The sequence below is a fragment of the Crotalus tigris genome, unplaced genomic scaffold (genome assembly GCF_016545835.1).
Source record: "Crotalus tigris isolate CLP2741 ecotype Arizona unplaced genomic scaffold, ASM1654583v1 scf7180000017694.5664430, whole genome shotgun sequence".
Taxonomy (NCBI): Eukaryota; Metazoa; Chordata; class Lepidosauria; order Squamata; family Viperidae; genus Crotalus; species Crotalus tigris.
The window spans coordinates 250,954-267,894 of record NW_024096572.1 but is presented as its reverse complement, the minus strand read 5'-3'; the positions used below and the strand labels follow the sequence as shown (position 1 = coordinate 267,894).

General features: G+C 40.9%; 1 protein-coding gene across 4 annotated transcripts in view; it reads left to right on the top strand.

The window, feature by feature from the left end:
* Positions 1 to 16,941, top strand: part of IGF1 (insulin like growth factor 1) — a 91,205-nt gene that overhangs the window by 42,168 nt on the left and 32,096 nt on the right. For 3 of the 4 annotated variants that reach the window (XM_039338186.1, XM_039338185.1, XM_039338184.1), the window contains exons 3-4: positions 6,306 to 6,487; positions 10,850 to 10,905. In XM_039338186.1, coding sequence (XP_039194120.1) covers positions 6,306 to 6,487; positions 10,850 to 10,905 — 238 coding nt within the window. Of the gene's footprint in view, positions 1 to 6,305; positions 6,488 to 10,849; positions 12,071 to 16,941 lie in introns of those variants that run through there. The other variant, XM_039338187.1, reaches the window with a different exon arrangement.

Here is a 16,941-nt window from a genome sequence, read left to right as displayed (position 1 = left end):
CCTGTTGTCAGTCATATCCTGGCCTCTCTCAAGGGGGGGCGTGTTTTTGCAAAGCTTGACCTAGCTCAAGCATATCAACAGCTGCCTGTTGATGATGCTGCTGCTATAGCTCAGAATATTGTGACCCACAGAGGGGCCTTTAAGGTAAAAAGGCTACAGTTTTGAGTGAATGTCGCTCCTGGGATTTTCCAAAGCGTAATGGAAAACACACTACGGGGTATACCAGGGGTTTGCCCCTACTTTGATGATGTCTTAATTGCAGGAGACTCCACACACATTCTAGCTGAAAGGCTAAGGGCTGTTTTGTTAAGATTCAGGAAGACAGGCCTCAAGCTTAAGAAGGACAAATGCAAAATAGGGGTGCCTTCTACTGAATTTTTGGGGTTCAAAATTGATGCTGCTGGGATTCACCCTGCTGAATCCAAACTAACTGCCATTTTAGAAGCACCTAGGCCAAAGTCTAAGGCCGAACTTCAGGCCTTCCTGGGCCTCCTGATTTTTTACAATTTTTTTCTTCCACATAAAGCTAGTGTAGCTGAGCCTCTTCACAGGCTATTAGACAAACAAGCAGTGTGGCAGTGGTCACAAACACATGAGACTAGTTTCAATGAGGTCAAGGCCTTGCTCACTTCTAACAGTGTACTTGCACACTTCAATGAGTCCCTTCCTGTGTGCATCGCTTGTGATGCTTCCCCTTACGGGGTCGGAGCTGTCCTGAGCCACCTCAGGTTTGATGGAACTCAGGTTCCTGTTGCATATTACTCCATAACATTGTCTTCTGCTGAGCGCAACTACGCTCAGATAGACAGGGAGGCTTTAGCTGTTGTTGCTGGAATTAAAAAATTCCATGATTTCTTGTATGGCAGGCATTTCACGGTCTTCACTGACCATAAGCCTCTGCTGGGACTGTTTACCACATGTAAGCAAACTCCCCAAATCATTTCACCTAGAATGCTCAGGTGGTCTATTTTTTTGTCTGCATATAATTTTTCCTTATTTCACAAGCCTGGGAAAGAGATGGGCCATGCTGATGGCCTCAGTAGATTACCCCTGCCAGTAATAGAAGCTGACCCTGTGCTGCCTGTTAACATTCTATCCATCCAAGCCTTGCCAGAGTCCCCTCTGAACGTCAAGGATGTAGCCGCTGAATCGGGCACAGATCACACACTTTCACGTGTCCTTTCTTGGGTTTTGTCTGGATGGCCTGAGCACTGTCCTAGTCCTGAGTTTCAGAGTTTCTGGTCTAAAAGGAACGAGTTGTCCACGTCTCAGGGTTGTCTGCTTTGGGGAAACAGAGTTGTCATTCCCACCTCAAGGAGGACTAGGATCTTAGGTTCCCTCCACGAGGGTCATCCTGGCATTGTTCGCATGAAGGCCCTTGCGCGCAGCCACTTGTGGTGGCCTGGTCTAGACAAGGACATTGAGGCTAAGGTGCATGCATGCCACCTGTGCCAACGCTCTCGCCCAGAGATGCCCCAAGCTCCTATGCATAGATGGGAGGAAACACAGTCCCCATGGTCTAGGGTGCACATTGACTACGCTGGGCCCTTTCAGGGCCAATTCTTCTTGGTCCTCGTTGACAGCCATTCAAAATGGCTTGAGGTTGTACCTGTCTCATCCACCACCACTGCAAAGACTATTCAGGTACTGAGGGGGATTTTTGCTGCACACAGGCTCCGAGATGTCATTGTGTCTGACAACGGCCCTCAATTTACTTCCTCCGAATTCCAAGCTTTCTTGCAGGCCAATATGATTCGTCATGCCACTTCTGCACCCTTCCACCTGTCCACCAACGGTATGGCTGAACGCATGGTTTGCATCACCAAGGACGCCTTGAAGAAACTCACCTATGGGGACTGGCATCACAGGTTGGCTGACTTTCTCCTTTCTTATCGCACCACTCCGTCCACTTCTACAGGGAGAAGCCCAGCTGAACTTCGCTGGGGGCGCAAACTGACTACGAAGCTTGACCGGTTGCATCTGGACAGACTACCTTTATCTACCTCACACCCTAGGGCACCTAGACAACTACTTGTGGGTGCCCCGGTTTGGACTCGCAATTACGGGCCTGGTCATACATGGGTCCCCACTTCTATTTCCAAAGTCACAGGTCCTCTGTCCTACGAGGTCTCCCTGGACACCGGTCGTGTCCTGCGTCGGCACATTGACCAACTCCGCCCTAGGCGGGACCTTCTTATTGAGACTCCTGGGTCTTTTCCAGGGGGGGAGGGGGACCCCCTTGAGCAAAGGGAAGGGCACGAGCTGCTGTCCATCACCAATGACGGAGCCACAAACGGCACATTCCAAGATTCCGCGAGTGCCCCAAACAGGAATTCTAAGAGCCTATCCAACCACCAGGCATTCACGCCTACTCCAGCCAGGGAGTCACCCCGGGGGTACAATCACTATTCACCTGCACAGCACAGTACTCCAGTCAGGGAGGATACCCGGGAGCATCCCAATAAATCATAACCCGCAAGAGAGCTGGCACATAATCCCCAGAGTTGGCCTGACCTTACCCCAAGTCCTACAGGGGGTCAAACATACAGGGAGGTGGTCGAGGAACCAAGTCCCGACCGCAACACCTCTAGCCCAAATCAGGGAGTAACTGAGTTTTGGGAAGGTACAGAAACCCACACGAGCCCGGACACAGAACGGGGTTTAGGGGATGGACAGCCTCCTGACAGGTCTTGGACAGACCTAGGAGGTTCTACAGAGACACCCAGCAGTGGCTATCACTTCAAGGGGCCCGAGGGCCTACAGCTAGGCGGGTCAACCAGGTCACAAAGTGACAGAAGCCCTGGCCTGACGAGCCCGGTGGACAAGCAAGCAGGCCAGGCATTGGGGCACAGTCCTTGGAAGACACCAAGGCATGATAAGGAGAACAGGCTCACGTCACCCCTCAGTCGGGGAACACCTGTCAGAACCCCAGAGCTGAGAAGGTCACAGAGAGCAAGGAAATCGCCTAAGTATTTAGAAGATTACATAACATTGCTGGCTAAACAAAAGCCAGTAAACAGTAGGAGCACTGGGGAGTAGAACATTGCATTAAGAAATGATTGTATGTTGGTAGTAGTTTTAGCCCGGGGGAAAGGGGTATTATGTCCCGAGCCTTGCAAACGGGCTCGGGGCGTTTGCAGGCAGTCCCGGGCAGGTGCAAGCTGCCCGGGACCAGACAGGCTGTCGCCAGCACCTGTGCACATGCGCGGGTGCTGGCGCGGGAAAAGTAACACTTTGACCCGGGAAATGCCTATATAAGAGGCTGGGAGCTTTTGGGCGTTGCTGAAGCCTTCATCTGTAACCTGAACACAGAATAAAAGAAAACTTGAGAACTACAACTGCTTCTCGTGTCTTGCCTTTCGCGAAGGACTCAACAGTCATGTTTGTTTTATTAATAGAAAGGCTATGATCTATTAAACAGATACTCTTGGAATATTTATTTATTTATATTTCATATCTCTTAACCAGGGGTATCAAACTCAATTTCACTGAGAGCTGCATCAGCATTGCGGTTGCCTTCAGGGGGCCGGGTGGGTGTGGCCTACTGGGTGGGCATGGATGGAGTGGGTGTGGCCTACTGGGTGGGCATAGCCAGCTCTACATCGTTCGTGTCAAGGGTGCTTGTGGGGGCCTGGGCAGGAGTGGGATAGATCTGAGGATCTCTGGCAGAGGCGGTGGAACCAAGGCAAGTGCCAAAGCTTGGTCCACTGGAGGAGCCTCACTGTTCCTCTCAGGTCATGCGGGGGGGGGGGGCCTTATGGAACTAAGACTGAATGCATTTCAGCATAGATGGCCACCACAAACTTGTACATTGGCTCCTGGCCAGGGCCAAGGCAGAGGGGGCTGTTCCTTCACTGTTTCCAGGATGGCTTCGTGGACTACATGAAACCACTTTGCGGGCCACATCCGGCCTCCGGGCCTTGTGTTTGACATGTCTGCTCTTAACCATCCATCTCCCTTTTTACATATTATTTGTTCACATTTCCAGGATTCAGTGGAGTTTACAGATTTCCTAAGTATGCATGTATGTGTGTATATACATGTATGTATATGTATTATGTGGAGGGGTCTGAGTAGGTACCTAGCTTGATTTTTGAGGCTGGATCTAATATAAGCTCTATCCCAAAAATAAGCCCTAGTTTTGGGGTGTGGAGCTGGCCCACATGCCCCACACCCACTTACCTGGCAGCCAGGCCTCTCCTCACTGACCCACTTCTTCTGAGGTGTCTTCTGCAGCCAGGCCTGCATTTCTCAGTCACAGGCCTTTCTGGAAGGTCTATGCAGCCAAGAACTGAGCTATGGATTCAAGACATAGCTCGGTACTTGGCTGCATAGGCCTTCTGGAAAGGCCTGACCGCAAAATGCAGGCCAGAATGCAGCTGCAGAATGAAGCTGCTCCTTCAGCCCCAGACGAAGTGGACCTGCTGTCGGTGCCAGAGGTAAGTAAGATATCCCCCCAAAATAAGACCTGGTGCCTCTTTTGGAGGCAGAAAAAAAATAAGACCTGATCTTATTTCCAGGGAAACACAGTATACAGATATGCATATACAGGTAGTCCTTGACTTAGTAACCATACAAAGTTCTGACCGCCAGCACCCCTTCCAGTGGTTATATGATTGCATTTTGAGCAGTCACATTTATGACTGTTTGCAGGATCCCATAGTCATGTGACAGCAATTTATGACATTTTTGCCAGAAACCAATGTTTACTACTGGTTTCCAGCAAAAAATGCCCACTGCTAATGGGTTTGCTTATCAACTGCTGTTCACTTAATGACCACCGCATTCATTTAAAAACCACAAAAAATGTCATAAAATTGGGTTGGTCACACAGGTGCCTTGACCTATAACTGTCGTGACATATAATGGTACATATACATACACAGACACATATACAAACATATATACATACACACAAATGTATATATACATACATACACATATGATTACAGCCCAGTTTATTGCATTAGGGTCCAGCGTTTTCATTAGCAACAGTAAAGCCGTTAAACTTTGCTGTTCTAGCTCATTTGAAGTCTTATGAAAGCATAATGTTTACTTGATCATATTTTCACTCCAAGGAAAGGGATATGAGGGATTTTCATTCTCAGAGGCCAAAACCACTTCACTTATCTTGGGTATTCTGTCAGTGTACTTGCTGACAAGTGTTGTTTATTATGTAAGCAGAAACATGTCTTATATCCACCCAGGTTTTAGCGAGATGGTTTTATGGCAGTTTAATCCACTATGTGGATACAAGAGACAAAATGATAAATGTATGTTTTCACACTGTTAGGAAAAAGTGTCATAATCAAAAACAAAGTAAGAATTGTTCAGCTTTGTATTTTCTAAGCCAGATTAACAGGGGTTTAGTACATACTATTAAAAGTGGGAGCACTATCAGGCACATCTGCTGTCTTACAGATTTTGGATCCAGTAGGAGCCAACTTACTCCTGAAATTTAGGGTTAGAATTTTGAAGGACCACATATTTCCTCAAATAAGCTACTTCAGTCTGAATACTTCAAGGCCCCTGCTTTTTCTTTTCATACTTTTTCTTAATCTTTAAGCAGGCTAGGATTGGACTACTCTTTAAACAAAAAATAATTCTGTTTAATATAAAGTCAACATCCATTGGTTATCTTCAGATTAGATTAAATTGGTGAAATGCATCTACCTAGACATGCTCTTGGAAGTTGTAGTAAATTCAGAATGCAGCAGCAGGATTTCTGATTAGTATTTCTCAGCAATATGAATTAGGACATCTAATTGTCCTCTTGTCATAGGTGGTCAAAAGGTAGGTTTGTCTAGAATCAGAGAAGAGAAGAGTGGTACCATTTTTTGAAAAATTCTCTCCCTGTTATGATTAGGATGGGCCCCTCTCCAGCTTGCTTGAAGACAACATTAAATACTTATTCTTCTGCTCAGAAGCTGTTATTTTAGACTGTTATTTTGGATACTTTATTATTGAATCTATAAATATTTGAGTTTTACTTCTTGTGTTTTTACTGTAATTTATGGATATTATAATGGGTTATGATGCTTTGGGATAGCTGTGAGTTTAGTGATGTTGCTCTGGGTTGAGCTGGCCAGAGTGAATGGGAGAGAAATATATTAATAAATTAGGAGACTTGGCTACTCCTATAGTTCTGTAAGTTATTGCTAGCACATTGATCCAATAAAGGATATAATGTAATTTATTCTGTTTCTTATTCTGTGGTACAATGCACCTAATCATATTGTAATATTAGCAGAATGTTAAAGATTTTATTATGTTCTTTTACAATGACCACTTTTTGTTCCCTTTAGGTAAACCAGCAGGTTATGGAAGCAATAGACGTTCCTCTTCTACTAGGGGAATAGTGGATGAATGCTGTTTTCAGAGCTGTGATCTGATACGGCTGGAGATGTACTGTGCTCCTGTCAAGCCACCTAAATCTGCACGATCTCTACGTGCTCAGCGACACACTGATATGCCTAAAGCACAAAAGGTAGCTAAAGTGTGATCAAATTTTATCTGATTATTTGTTATATATGAGGATTTTCAGCATTGCTCCAAGCATGGACAGACATATGGTTGCCCAGTGCCAGAAATCCAAATTTGATATCTATGGACAGCTTTCATTTCCAAAATACTGTAGTCTTCCAATATTAAACAGAAATGGAACAGAAGACATCAGAAGAAGAGAGTCACAGATATAACTGTACATTCCACATCTCTTTATCTCATCTATGTCTTTGCCTTCTTTTTCTTTCTCTATTAGTAGCTCCTGATAAATTATCAGTGTTATTTTGAAACATCCTGGTTTATTGTAGCAGTGCCTGACTTTTTTTTCTAATTAGCCACATTATTTCCCCATTCCTATCTAGCTTTATTTCTTCTATCTCAAAAGACTTGATACTTGCTGAGAAGCATGTCATTGAGTACTTTAGAAAGTATTGCTCTCCACTTATGATTTACTCTCTAAGGATTGCTTATATGTGTGTTGATATCATCTTTTGTGTAGAAATAATGCTGCTTTAGCTACTTAATGGCTGGTAGTCATCCTTGAACTTTGCAAAGGATAGTTTACTAAAAGTCTCTAGTCCCAACTAACTTTCATAAATTTTGTTGTCCATTTTTGTATTGCCATCACCTTTCTGTCCATGTTTATGAAATGCCTGTGGTTGACCATTGTGTGACACTGAATGCTGGACTAGAAGGGGCATAGGCTGATCCAACAGGACTCTCTGTTCTTATGTTCTTTTCTTAGGCTTCTGTCCAATGTAGTCATCTCAAAGTAAGTCTCGCTGAAATCAGCAGGATTTACTTCTGTTGCTGCCTACACATGGGATCAAGCACTGATCTTACAACTGATTTTTATCTGAACATTTTAGAGTCAGTTTTACTTTTTAAATTTTCCCCAGGCTTTAGAGAGGTCTAGAATTTAAATTAGTAAAATAAATAAATTGGCTTCTTTTAACAATCTTTTGAAGTCATGAGGATTCAGCTGTGGCCTTTGGGGCAGCTTGGCTACCATTACAATAAGGCTTAGCTTGTTGGTTAGAATGCAAGGAGGTCTCATTATGGAAATCAACTGATGGAATAAGACCAAAGTCAGAAATGATTGTATTCTGTTAATACCACTAGCAGACAGAGAAGTCTCTCTCATTAGAGCAACGCTGGCTGTGGAATTCTGGGAGTTGAAGTCCTCATGCCTTAAAATTGTCAAGTTTGGGAAACGCTGCATTAGAGTATTGCAGGGGTCTTCAAACTTGGCCCTTTTATGACTTGTGGATTTTAACTTCCAAAATTCCTCAGCCAGGCACACTGGCTGAGGAATTCTGGGAGTTGAAGTCCACAAGTCATAAAAGGGCCAAGTTTGAAGACCCCTGGAGTAATGCCAGAAAACAAACCAGATGCTTCTACTGATTTTAAAATGTCTCAAGTATTCATGTTAGTCAGAAACAGGGCTAATTAGACCAAACTCACTTTTTAAATTTGCTTCTTTCTTCATTCTAATTGTACTCTGCTTTCTATTCTAATGCGCATTCAAACTGACTCACAAATTTAATAAAAGGCAATAACATTTTCTAAAAAGAGGGAAAGTTAAAACGTTAGTTGAAATTATTGCTCAATTATTTAAAAATTAAAAATGTGACAAAACATCTGCCACCTTACAGGATTTTTAATGGCTGAAAGAGTGAAGACTAAACATCTAAAGGACTTCATTCCATTAAGTGGAAGTAATTTATTTATTAAACTATTTATTTATATGCCACCCATCTCATCAAAGGCAACTAATATAGGTGAGCATTCTCTCCTAAGTGCTAAAAAGAAAGAATTTAATTTGTACAATCAGATTTTAAGCAGTGCTTTAAAAGTTAATATCCACAGCTTAACTTGTGCCTGGTAAGCACATGGTAAACAGTGAAAATATTTCAGTTCAGAGTTAATATGATGTCAGTATTTTCTTCAGCTTCTGCAAACTACAGTAGGTGCTGCATTTTGCACCAATTTAAACTTCTGTGTGTTTTCAAGGACAGCCCCAGGTGAATCATGCTGCAGTGTCAAAACTGAAGATAACCAAGGCAAAGACAAAACAAAGCACTGGATAAAATAAAGCACATTTGCTAAATTTATATTAAAACTTTCCTTCAGGAATTTAGTGATATACAGTACATGGCATTCTCTCTTTGTTTTTCCCCACAACAAGATTTGGGGTGACAAATCATTGCTCAATGAATATCTATAGTTGAGGTAGGTTTCAACCTGGATCTCTTTAATTCTGGTCCAGCACCTTAACTATTATGTTACACTGACCTTTATGTTATTACTGGCTAACATATAATGCTTTGTCAGGTTAAGTTTATATTCTCTAAGGAATAGCATTCAAAATTCAATAGAGTGTTATTACTGGACACACACTGTCATATCATTTCACAAATTAAACTTGTTATAACTTTGTTATAGTTTGTTGTACAAGGTTTTCCATTGCAGACAAAAATAGCTGCAGCCAAACAACCAGGAGATTGGCATAGTCTCATAGAAACCATTTTTCTACACATTTTCAACTAATCCTCAGCTACATGCCCAGAAAAGAGATTTTTTGTAATTATAATGGGAGATTCATATGTAATAGTCTTAATTTTGGAGCATAGTAGCTTGAAATCTGTAAGTGGCTTTTAAATGTTAACTTTAACAACTTTAACAACTCCAACTCTATCAGTCTACCTACCTCCTGGCTTACTATACAGTAGGAGATGACCAGGCTTAGCCCGAGGGAGGAGTCTCTGCCCATGAAATCTAAGTCCAGTTCACCTTGAATTCCTTTTTATTGGTTCAGATTAATGTTAAGCTCCAGTGAAATCAGGAGATTCAGGCAGTTCAAATGTGTATAAAGTTTTATTGTAAGATGAAAGTCTCTACAATAATCTGAACTACTCATGGTCAAGGGAAATTAGCAGGAGTTAAGAATAAAAAGGAATTCAAGATGGACTTAGATCTCTTGTGATGCATTTGGCTCCTCTCTCAGGCTCAGCCTGATCGTCTCCTACATATACTACATTCATGTTGGTGCTTCCAGGTTGAAAGGATTAGCCAGGGACATCACTGTTGCCTAGGGGACACCTGAGGGGGGTCCTTTCAGGTCCCTGTTATTTTCTAACTGAATTGGTACCTATTTATCTACTTTCATTTGCATGCTTTTGAACTGCTAGGTAGGCAGGAGCTGGGACAAATTGAGGGGGCTTATTCCATCATGTGGCTCCTGCTCTCGTGTTTGAACTGCCAAGCTGTTGACTTCTCAATGGTCTTCTGATTCAGCATCCTAACCACATGAGCCACTGCAGCCCCCACTTTCCGGTCTAATTCCTTAGGACAGGAATAGGAAACTCTCTTTCACATTGTTGACAATATATGGTAGCCCCCAGGTCCCTATTTCTGTTCTATGGCCTTCAATATAGTCTTAGATTGCAATCTGTGAGTCAGAATAGGACTGAAACTGGCATGGTGAAACTGTCTCTTGCAAATTCTGAATTAAATCCTGATGTATTTCCAAATATAGTAAATTACCTTGGAAAAAATGGAAGTTAACACAGTTTAACCACACAGGCAAATAATGGGAAAAGACAAACCCTACCAAGGAATCTGCTTCCAGTTAGTATTTATAAATGCATTTATAATCAAATTTAAACAGCCGTTCATCTCACAAAAGCAACTCTGGGTGGTGAACAACAATAAAATAAACAACAGGAAAAAAAACCCAAATGTAAAAATCAACATTAAAAGAAAAATGTTATAAAAACAAAATGTTGTAGAGCACGCTTCCCAAACTACAAGCAATGCAGATGTAATATACTATATCTCCCATAGATCCAAACCACCATAATTGAAAAATAAAATTTATACAGTAGATAAACTTACAGTTTCAGGATTAAGACTTTTTGTTTAGCATGAAATGCTATACTCAATCAATGCAAAATCTGTCATAGTATCAGTGGTAGTAATGAATTTTAACACAACTGAGTATATTTTTGAAACTACAGACAAAAAGCTGTATATTACAAAATGTTACATACAAAAAGGTGTACATAAGGGGGCAATTTTATTAAATAAACATTGTATTTAGAAAAGCCATGTGTATGCTAGAGAAAATATCTATGAAAGCCAGAAGAATTGTTCGTTCTGAATCTGTGTTTTATTAGCTTGCAGAAAAAACGATGGAAGAGAATTTTAAGTATTTAAATATGGACTAGATTTCAGTTGTGCCACTTGATATAATCTAGCTCATCTTCCCATTCGCTGCAGTGTTCAGTGACACAAGGACTGTCAACAGCGTTCACTTATACAATAACATGTCTTTTATTTTCAGGAAGTGCACTTGAAGAATACAAGTAGAGGAAGCACAGGAAACAAGAACTACAGAATGTAAGAAAATTCCATCCGTAAGAGTGAAGAATGAATGTGCCACCTGCAGGATACTTTGCTGTAAATAGTCAGACATTGGACAAAGCTAGAGTTCAATAAGTTTGATGAATTCTCCACTAATGGGCAATCTCCCTAGGAACAATGCATATCAACAAAAAGCCAACTCAGTGCTCAAAAGGTTTCTGAGACTGGTAGATTGCTACTGTAATTGTTCACCTCCTGCTATAAAATGGCACATATACACAGTCCCACACCTCGTAAAAATCTTCTGCCCTCAAAGGGAGCTGCAAATGTAAAAGCCTTTAGTGGATTCAATTGCACTAAATTAATTTATGAACCCTGCTGTTGGAGTCACTCACCAGCCTTATCTAAGTGGAGTTTACTTTTTTTTACTTTTTTTAAAATATTTGTACTTCTAGATAAGCAACAGATTGTTTGTCTTGCAGTGTCTGATAACACTGTTTGATTTCCCTTCTATATTTGCACAGTTTGAAATTCCCAGTAGCAACAGCAGTAAAGTTAACATGTTAATTTCACTACCATAGTGGCTTTTTAACGGCACACGAGTCTCATGTGTTAATCTCACTCAGAGATCCTTATGTGTTCCAAGATCCATAGAGAGTTCTTGCATATGTGCAAAACATTATTTTCTTCCACTGAGGATGTTATCGCTCATATTGCATCCTTATGCAAAGCTAGAAAGAGCTTGCATATACTGGAACTCCCTGTGCAAACTCCCATATCTAAAACAAGCTTCTGGGTCTAGATTTTAACATGGTCATTCCCCTGCCTATAACAGATGAAAACAGAAATATATGCCATTTGAAGAATATAATAATTTTTGTCAAAGTAAGCTGAGAGCACATATGAGCTCTCTTAAATTCTCAGTGACTTTCAGTAACTTATTCATAGCAATATAAATAACATGTCTTCTTCTTCCTTATAAGGCAATACGTAGAAATTTAGCATATTAATCATACACATATAACCAACAGTATGTAAAATCTCTTTAATAGTACAATGGTGCTATTCTGTAGCTTGTTTTATAAAAGGTCTGAACAAAATTGTAAGAGGTACAAGCAAAGTAGCATATTTGAAACGAGGTGGAGACAATGGCAAAGGTTAGATAGAAGAGTTTGTTAAGAGATGCATGATTGATTTAAGGTTTCTAATTAATTAAAACATTAATATCGAACAGTAATACAAGTAGTCCTCGACTTACAACAGTTAATTTAGTGACTGCTCGAAGTTACAATGGCACTTTAAAAAGTGTCCTGGAGTCATGTGATCACCTTTTGCAACTTTCTGAGAAACAAAGTCAAAGCCAGATTCACTTAACAACTTTGGCAAGAAAAGTTGTAAAATGGGACAAACCTCACTTAACAACTGTCTCATTTAACAACAGAAATTTTGGGCTCAGTTGTGGTTGTAAATCAAGTACTACCTGTACTAATATCCAATAGAAAGGATATTTACGATTCATGGTACTGTAAAAAAGCTAAAATTTTAAAACCACCTTTGAAAAGATTGGGGCTTTTCAGCAACAAGGAGGAAAAGTGAAATGAGCTTCCCAAAACTCTTAAAACTATTGTGGTTGTGATAGAAAAAGAAGACTGCAGGATACTATAGCTTGACTTCTTTTGACATGTGAAAACAGCAACTACCCTACACTACCCTCGCTAAGATAGCAACCTAGTACAGTACTACCTTATTTATATGGCAATATGCTCAGGAATTTTAGTTTAGGGCAAGCCAAAATCGAATATTAGCTACTGAACTTAATTTAATTTTAACCAATGATATTTTATAAGGTGACCAACTTTTTTACAATGAAAAGGAGGACACAAATAAATTGAAGAAAAAAATATTGTAAATAAAAGAAACATTTTATTCATTGCAACAATAATACAGAATACACTATAATAGGATAAATGCATAATAAAAAACATTTGTAACAATAACATTTTATACTGTAATTATGCTTACATGCCGTGCCCCCGCCCACAGCTACCCCGCCAGCACTGCTGCCCTGCCATGTAAAGCGGGCCCCACGGCTCCCAAAGCACCAGCTGCACTGGCTCTGGCCCCAGGGGGGCAGCCTGCCATCGACACATCCCGCCTGCAGCCGCCCCGCCAGCACCACTGCCCACCCTGCATAGCCCCATGTAGAGCAGGCCCTGCCGCTCCCACAGCACAGGGGGCAGCCGGCCACCTCCGCCCCTCACACCCCCACTAGCAGCCACCCCACCGCCCCTGTCTCTTGCGCCCGCAGCCATTATTGGCCTAGCAGGGCCAAAGATCAAGAGAAAGTTACCGTGGCATCGCTGCTCCAGTCTCCTCCTGGTATCTTCGGGACTAACTAGGAGATGGTGTAGTTGGGTAGCAGGGAGGGGTGCAGAGTTCCTGCCAATTCGCCTTTGCTGCAGACAACTTATATGTGCAAAGTTTGCCAGCCGGGTGTTTTGGCACGCTCAGCAGCAATTCCTATTGGCTTTCGAAAGCCAATAGGGGGAATAGCACAGCTCATGCAAAAGTTGAAAAAAAAAATCAAAAAAAGGTGCCGGAATGCCGTTCTGAGCGTTCTATGAGAAAAAAAAAAAGCCCTGCAGATTAGTCTTCAAATATCGAAAAGGAGGACATGTAGGAGGACACTTTTCGAGGGAGGACAGAACTCACAAAAGGAGGACTGTCCTCCCTAAAGGAGGACAGTTGGTCACCTTATATTAAAACGCTAGAACCAGAAAGAAACTTGGAGATCCTATGGTCTACAGTGTCCTCAGTTCAGGATGCAGCTCTAGAAAGAGCTCATAAAGTTGATGCCTAAATGCATGAAGTGGAAAAGAGAAATATGTGGCAAAATTTGCTTTACCTGTTACTGTTTTTGGTTAACAATAAAAAGTGGTGCTATTGTTCTGCTTGAGAAAGTACTTGAATAACAAAGACATAGAACAAACCATAAAAAAAGTTTTTAAGATAAGCAAATTGCACATATAGAGATTGTACTTAAAATTTAAATACATTTAGCCATAACTTTTCAACTTTTTATGATTATAGAAAGGAAAGATTTTATGAACTGAGAGGCTAGCCCAATTTAAAACAAGAAAATTAAATCTGAAATGAATGCTAACACTTACATATATTGACTCTTAGGAGATAAAGGATGATATTAAGCACATACTTAACTTCCATTTGTTGCAATGGACATGATATTGATCTGACTCATCTGGGATAATTAGATATTGCACTGCAAAAAATACTGTTTTAGATCCCAATCCAGCACATGAAGTATGAGTAGAGCTTCAAGTATGGAACTCCTTCTCTGGGAGGTAGCAAAAGAACTTGAATCTACTGTATATTGTCCTTGAGCAGGGGCTGGACTAGAAGACCTCCAAGGTCCCTTCCAACTCTGCTATTCTGTTATTCTGATCACACTTGCGTAGGCCTCTTATTGTGAAATTATCAAGATGATTTCACAATGAAATATTTTCAGTTCACAACACATCTCTCATTTCCTGTCCTGAAAAAGATTATATGGAAATCCATTTCAAACATAGACACATAAGAAAAAAGGGGGCAGCTCCGTGAGAAAGAGTTGAAAATGTATGGCTAATATTTTATGGAGCCTAAGTTATGTATGATTGTGTGTTTGTGTGAGTGCACATGCCTCTATCTTGATCCATGTATAATCAGTGGTTCTCAACCTTTTTAATGCCGCGACCCCAACCGGTCGTAAGTCGAGGACTACTCAACCAGTCGTAAGTCGAGGACTACTCAACTGGTGCAGCACCGTTTGCAGAATGGGACTTTTGGCAGGCTCAGCAGGGCAGAAACAGCCTGGACAATTCCTATTGGCTTTTGAAAGCCAATAGAATTAGACTCTATTCAAGAGAGTCTGTTCTATTGGCTTTCAAAAGCCAATAGAATAAAAGGGAGTAGCACAGCTAAGGAAAAGGGGGAAAAAATGGCGGACTGCATTGTTTGGCGACCCCCGTGAAATGGTCGTTCGACCCCAAATGGGGTCCTGACCCACAGGTTGAGAACCACTGGTGTATATGATTTAAAATGGTAATTTCCATAACTTTATCTCATGAAAAAAAATAACATTTTAATTTTCAGGATTGTTCTTTTTTTAATGAAAGTTAACACAATTAGAGATCATTTGAATTAAAGTAGGGAATGTTTTTGTATAAAATATAAGCATTTATTCATTTTTAAAACTACTTCTAAAGCAGAAGTCCCATCCCATTGATTTGGGACCAAGACCTTTTATATGAAATGTGATTATACAGTTATATAGGACTACTCTCTTCATCTGGAAATAAATTGAATAATTAATTAAACAAACAAATAAATGAATCAACAAACTGACTCCTCCTTTAAAAATAGCACTACTTCTATACAAAACTGCCACGTATATTTTAAAGATAATTTAAACAGACATTTTATTGTTCTGATTGCAAATAGGCACTCTAATGTAAATGCCTGTGGGTTTAGGGATTATTTTTAAAAGAGGGATCAGATTTCTTTTATTTTTATCAAAAGTTTTAGTTATTTAATAAGTCACATATCTCCCTTTGTGACTTTTCTGCAGAAGTAATTTACTTCAGTTAAATCATATTCAGTAAGTCATACACATCACATTTTGGTCTTGAAAGAGAAGCAACTCTATCTTCAGACCGTATCTTCATTTTTATTTTATCACATTTTTGCTATCACAGCAATACAGTCTTATTTTAAGTTGATTTTTATGAAGGATGTTATAAGATTATTTGAAACTTGGCTACAAATAATATAATATATAGATACTATGAATTATGGACAATGTTTTCATTTGGCTGGAAGTTCTAAGACTAGACATGGATAGATAATCTCTCCTCACTCCCTTCCATTCAAGTAAATTGTAACTAAGAACAAGTAGCCACCTCTTAGATTTCAATTTAGTACTAGTTAAGTTTAGCTGACCTGGGACAATAGATTTTCATAGGCTTGAAGGCAGAATTATAGAAGTAACATTGCCCATAGAGAAACATCTTTTTTATGCTACAAGTTGTCTTTACTAATGACCTTAACTGGGATCTGAGTTCTATCACTAAGCTAAGCAGTCATTATACAGTACGAAACATCTCATGACCATACTACCTAGAGATGGCAGTTCCAGTCGTTCTAGTTGTGATCATTAGGTGAGGACTGCATTGTCATTAGGCAAGCACCTCATGATTCTCCTGTCCTGTCACACACCCACTTATCTCTTCCTCATCTCTGCCCTTTTGGTCACCCTGCACTCTGATCCCCACTGGAGACCTCATGAAGGGCCAGCAGTTGCCTCGGCCCAACAGCAGGAGGAGGAAGATATTAAAGGTCGGCTGTGTATGGCAGGAGTTGGTGACAGTGGGTGGAGCAAAAGGGCAGAAATGGGGAGAGGTAGGCAGGTTGGGGGAGTTGAAGTGCACATTGTGGTCTTTAAATTCAGGCAGGTTGCCAAGTGCTCAAGTTTTGATCACATGATCATGGGGTTCATGTGTTGCAACAGCCATATCTTTGAGGACCAGTCAGAGCTACCACTTGTTCAGTTTTATCATAACTTTAAATCAGGGGTCCCCAACCCCCAGTTTGTGGACCAGCACCAGTCCATGGTATGCCAGAAATTGGGCTGCGGAAACAAGCAAAGCCCCATCCATGGGATGCAGGCAGCACACAAAACCATACCCCCGCCAGTCCGCAGATAAATCTTTTTCCACAGAACCAGTCCCTGGTGCCCGAAAGGTTGGGGACCACTGCTTTAAATGGTTGTTGAACAAATGATTGTTAAGTGAGGACTATCTGTACTGCTTATTATTCCTCTTTAGCTTGGTTCTTTTTTTGAGCAAGGTCAGACATTTTCAAACAAAGCGCCTTCCTGCAGATACTAGTTTTTCTTTTATTTTCTAAAAAAAAATGTATTAGGCACATCAGTTTCAATTTTTATAGAATTACTTCTTACATATAAAAAATTAGTTGGACAATAAACCAGGGCTCGGTGAGCACTACATTTGTTGG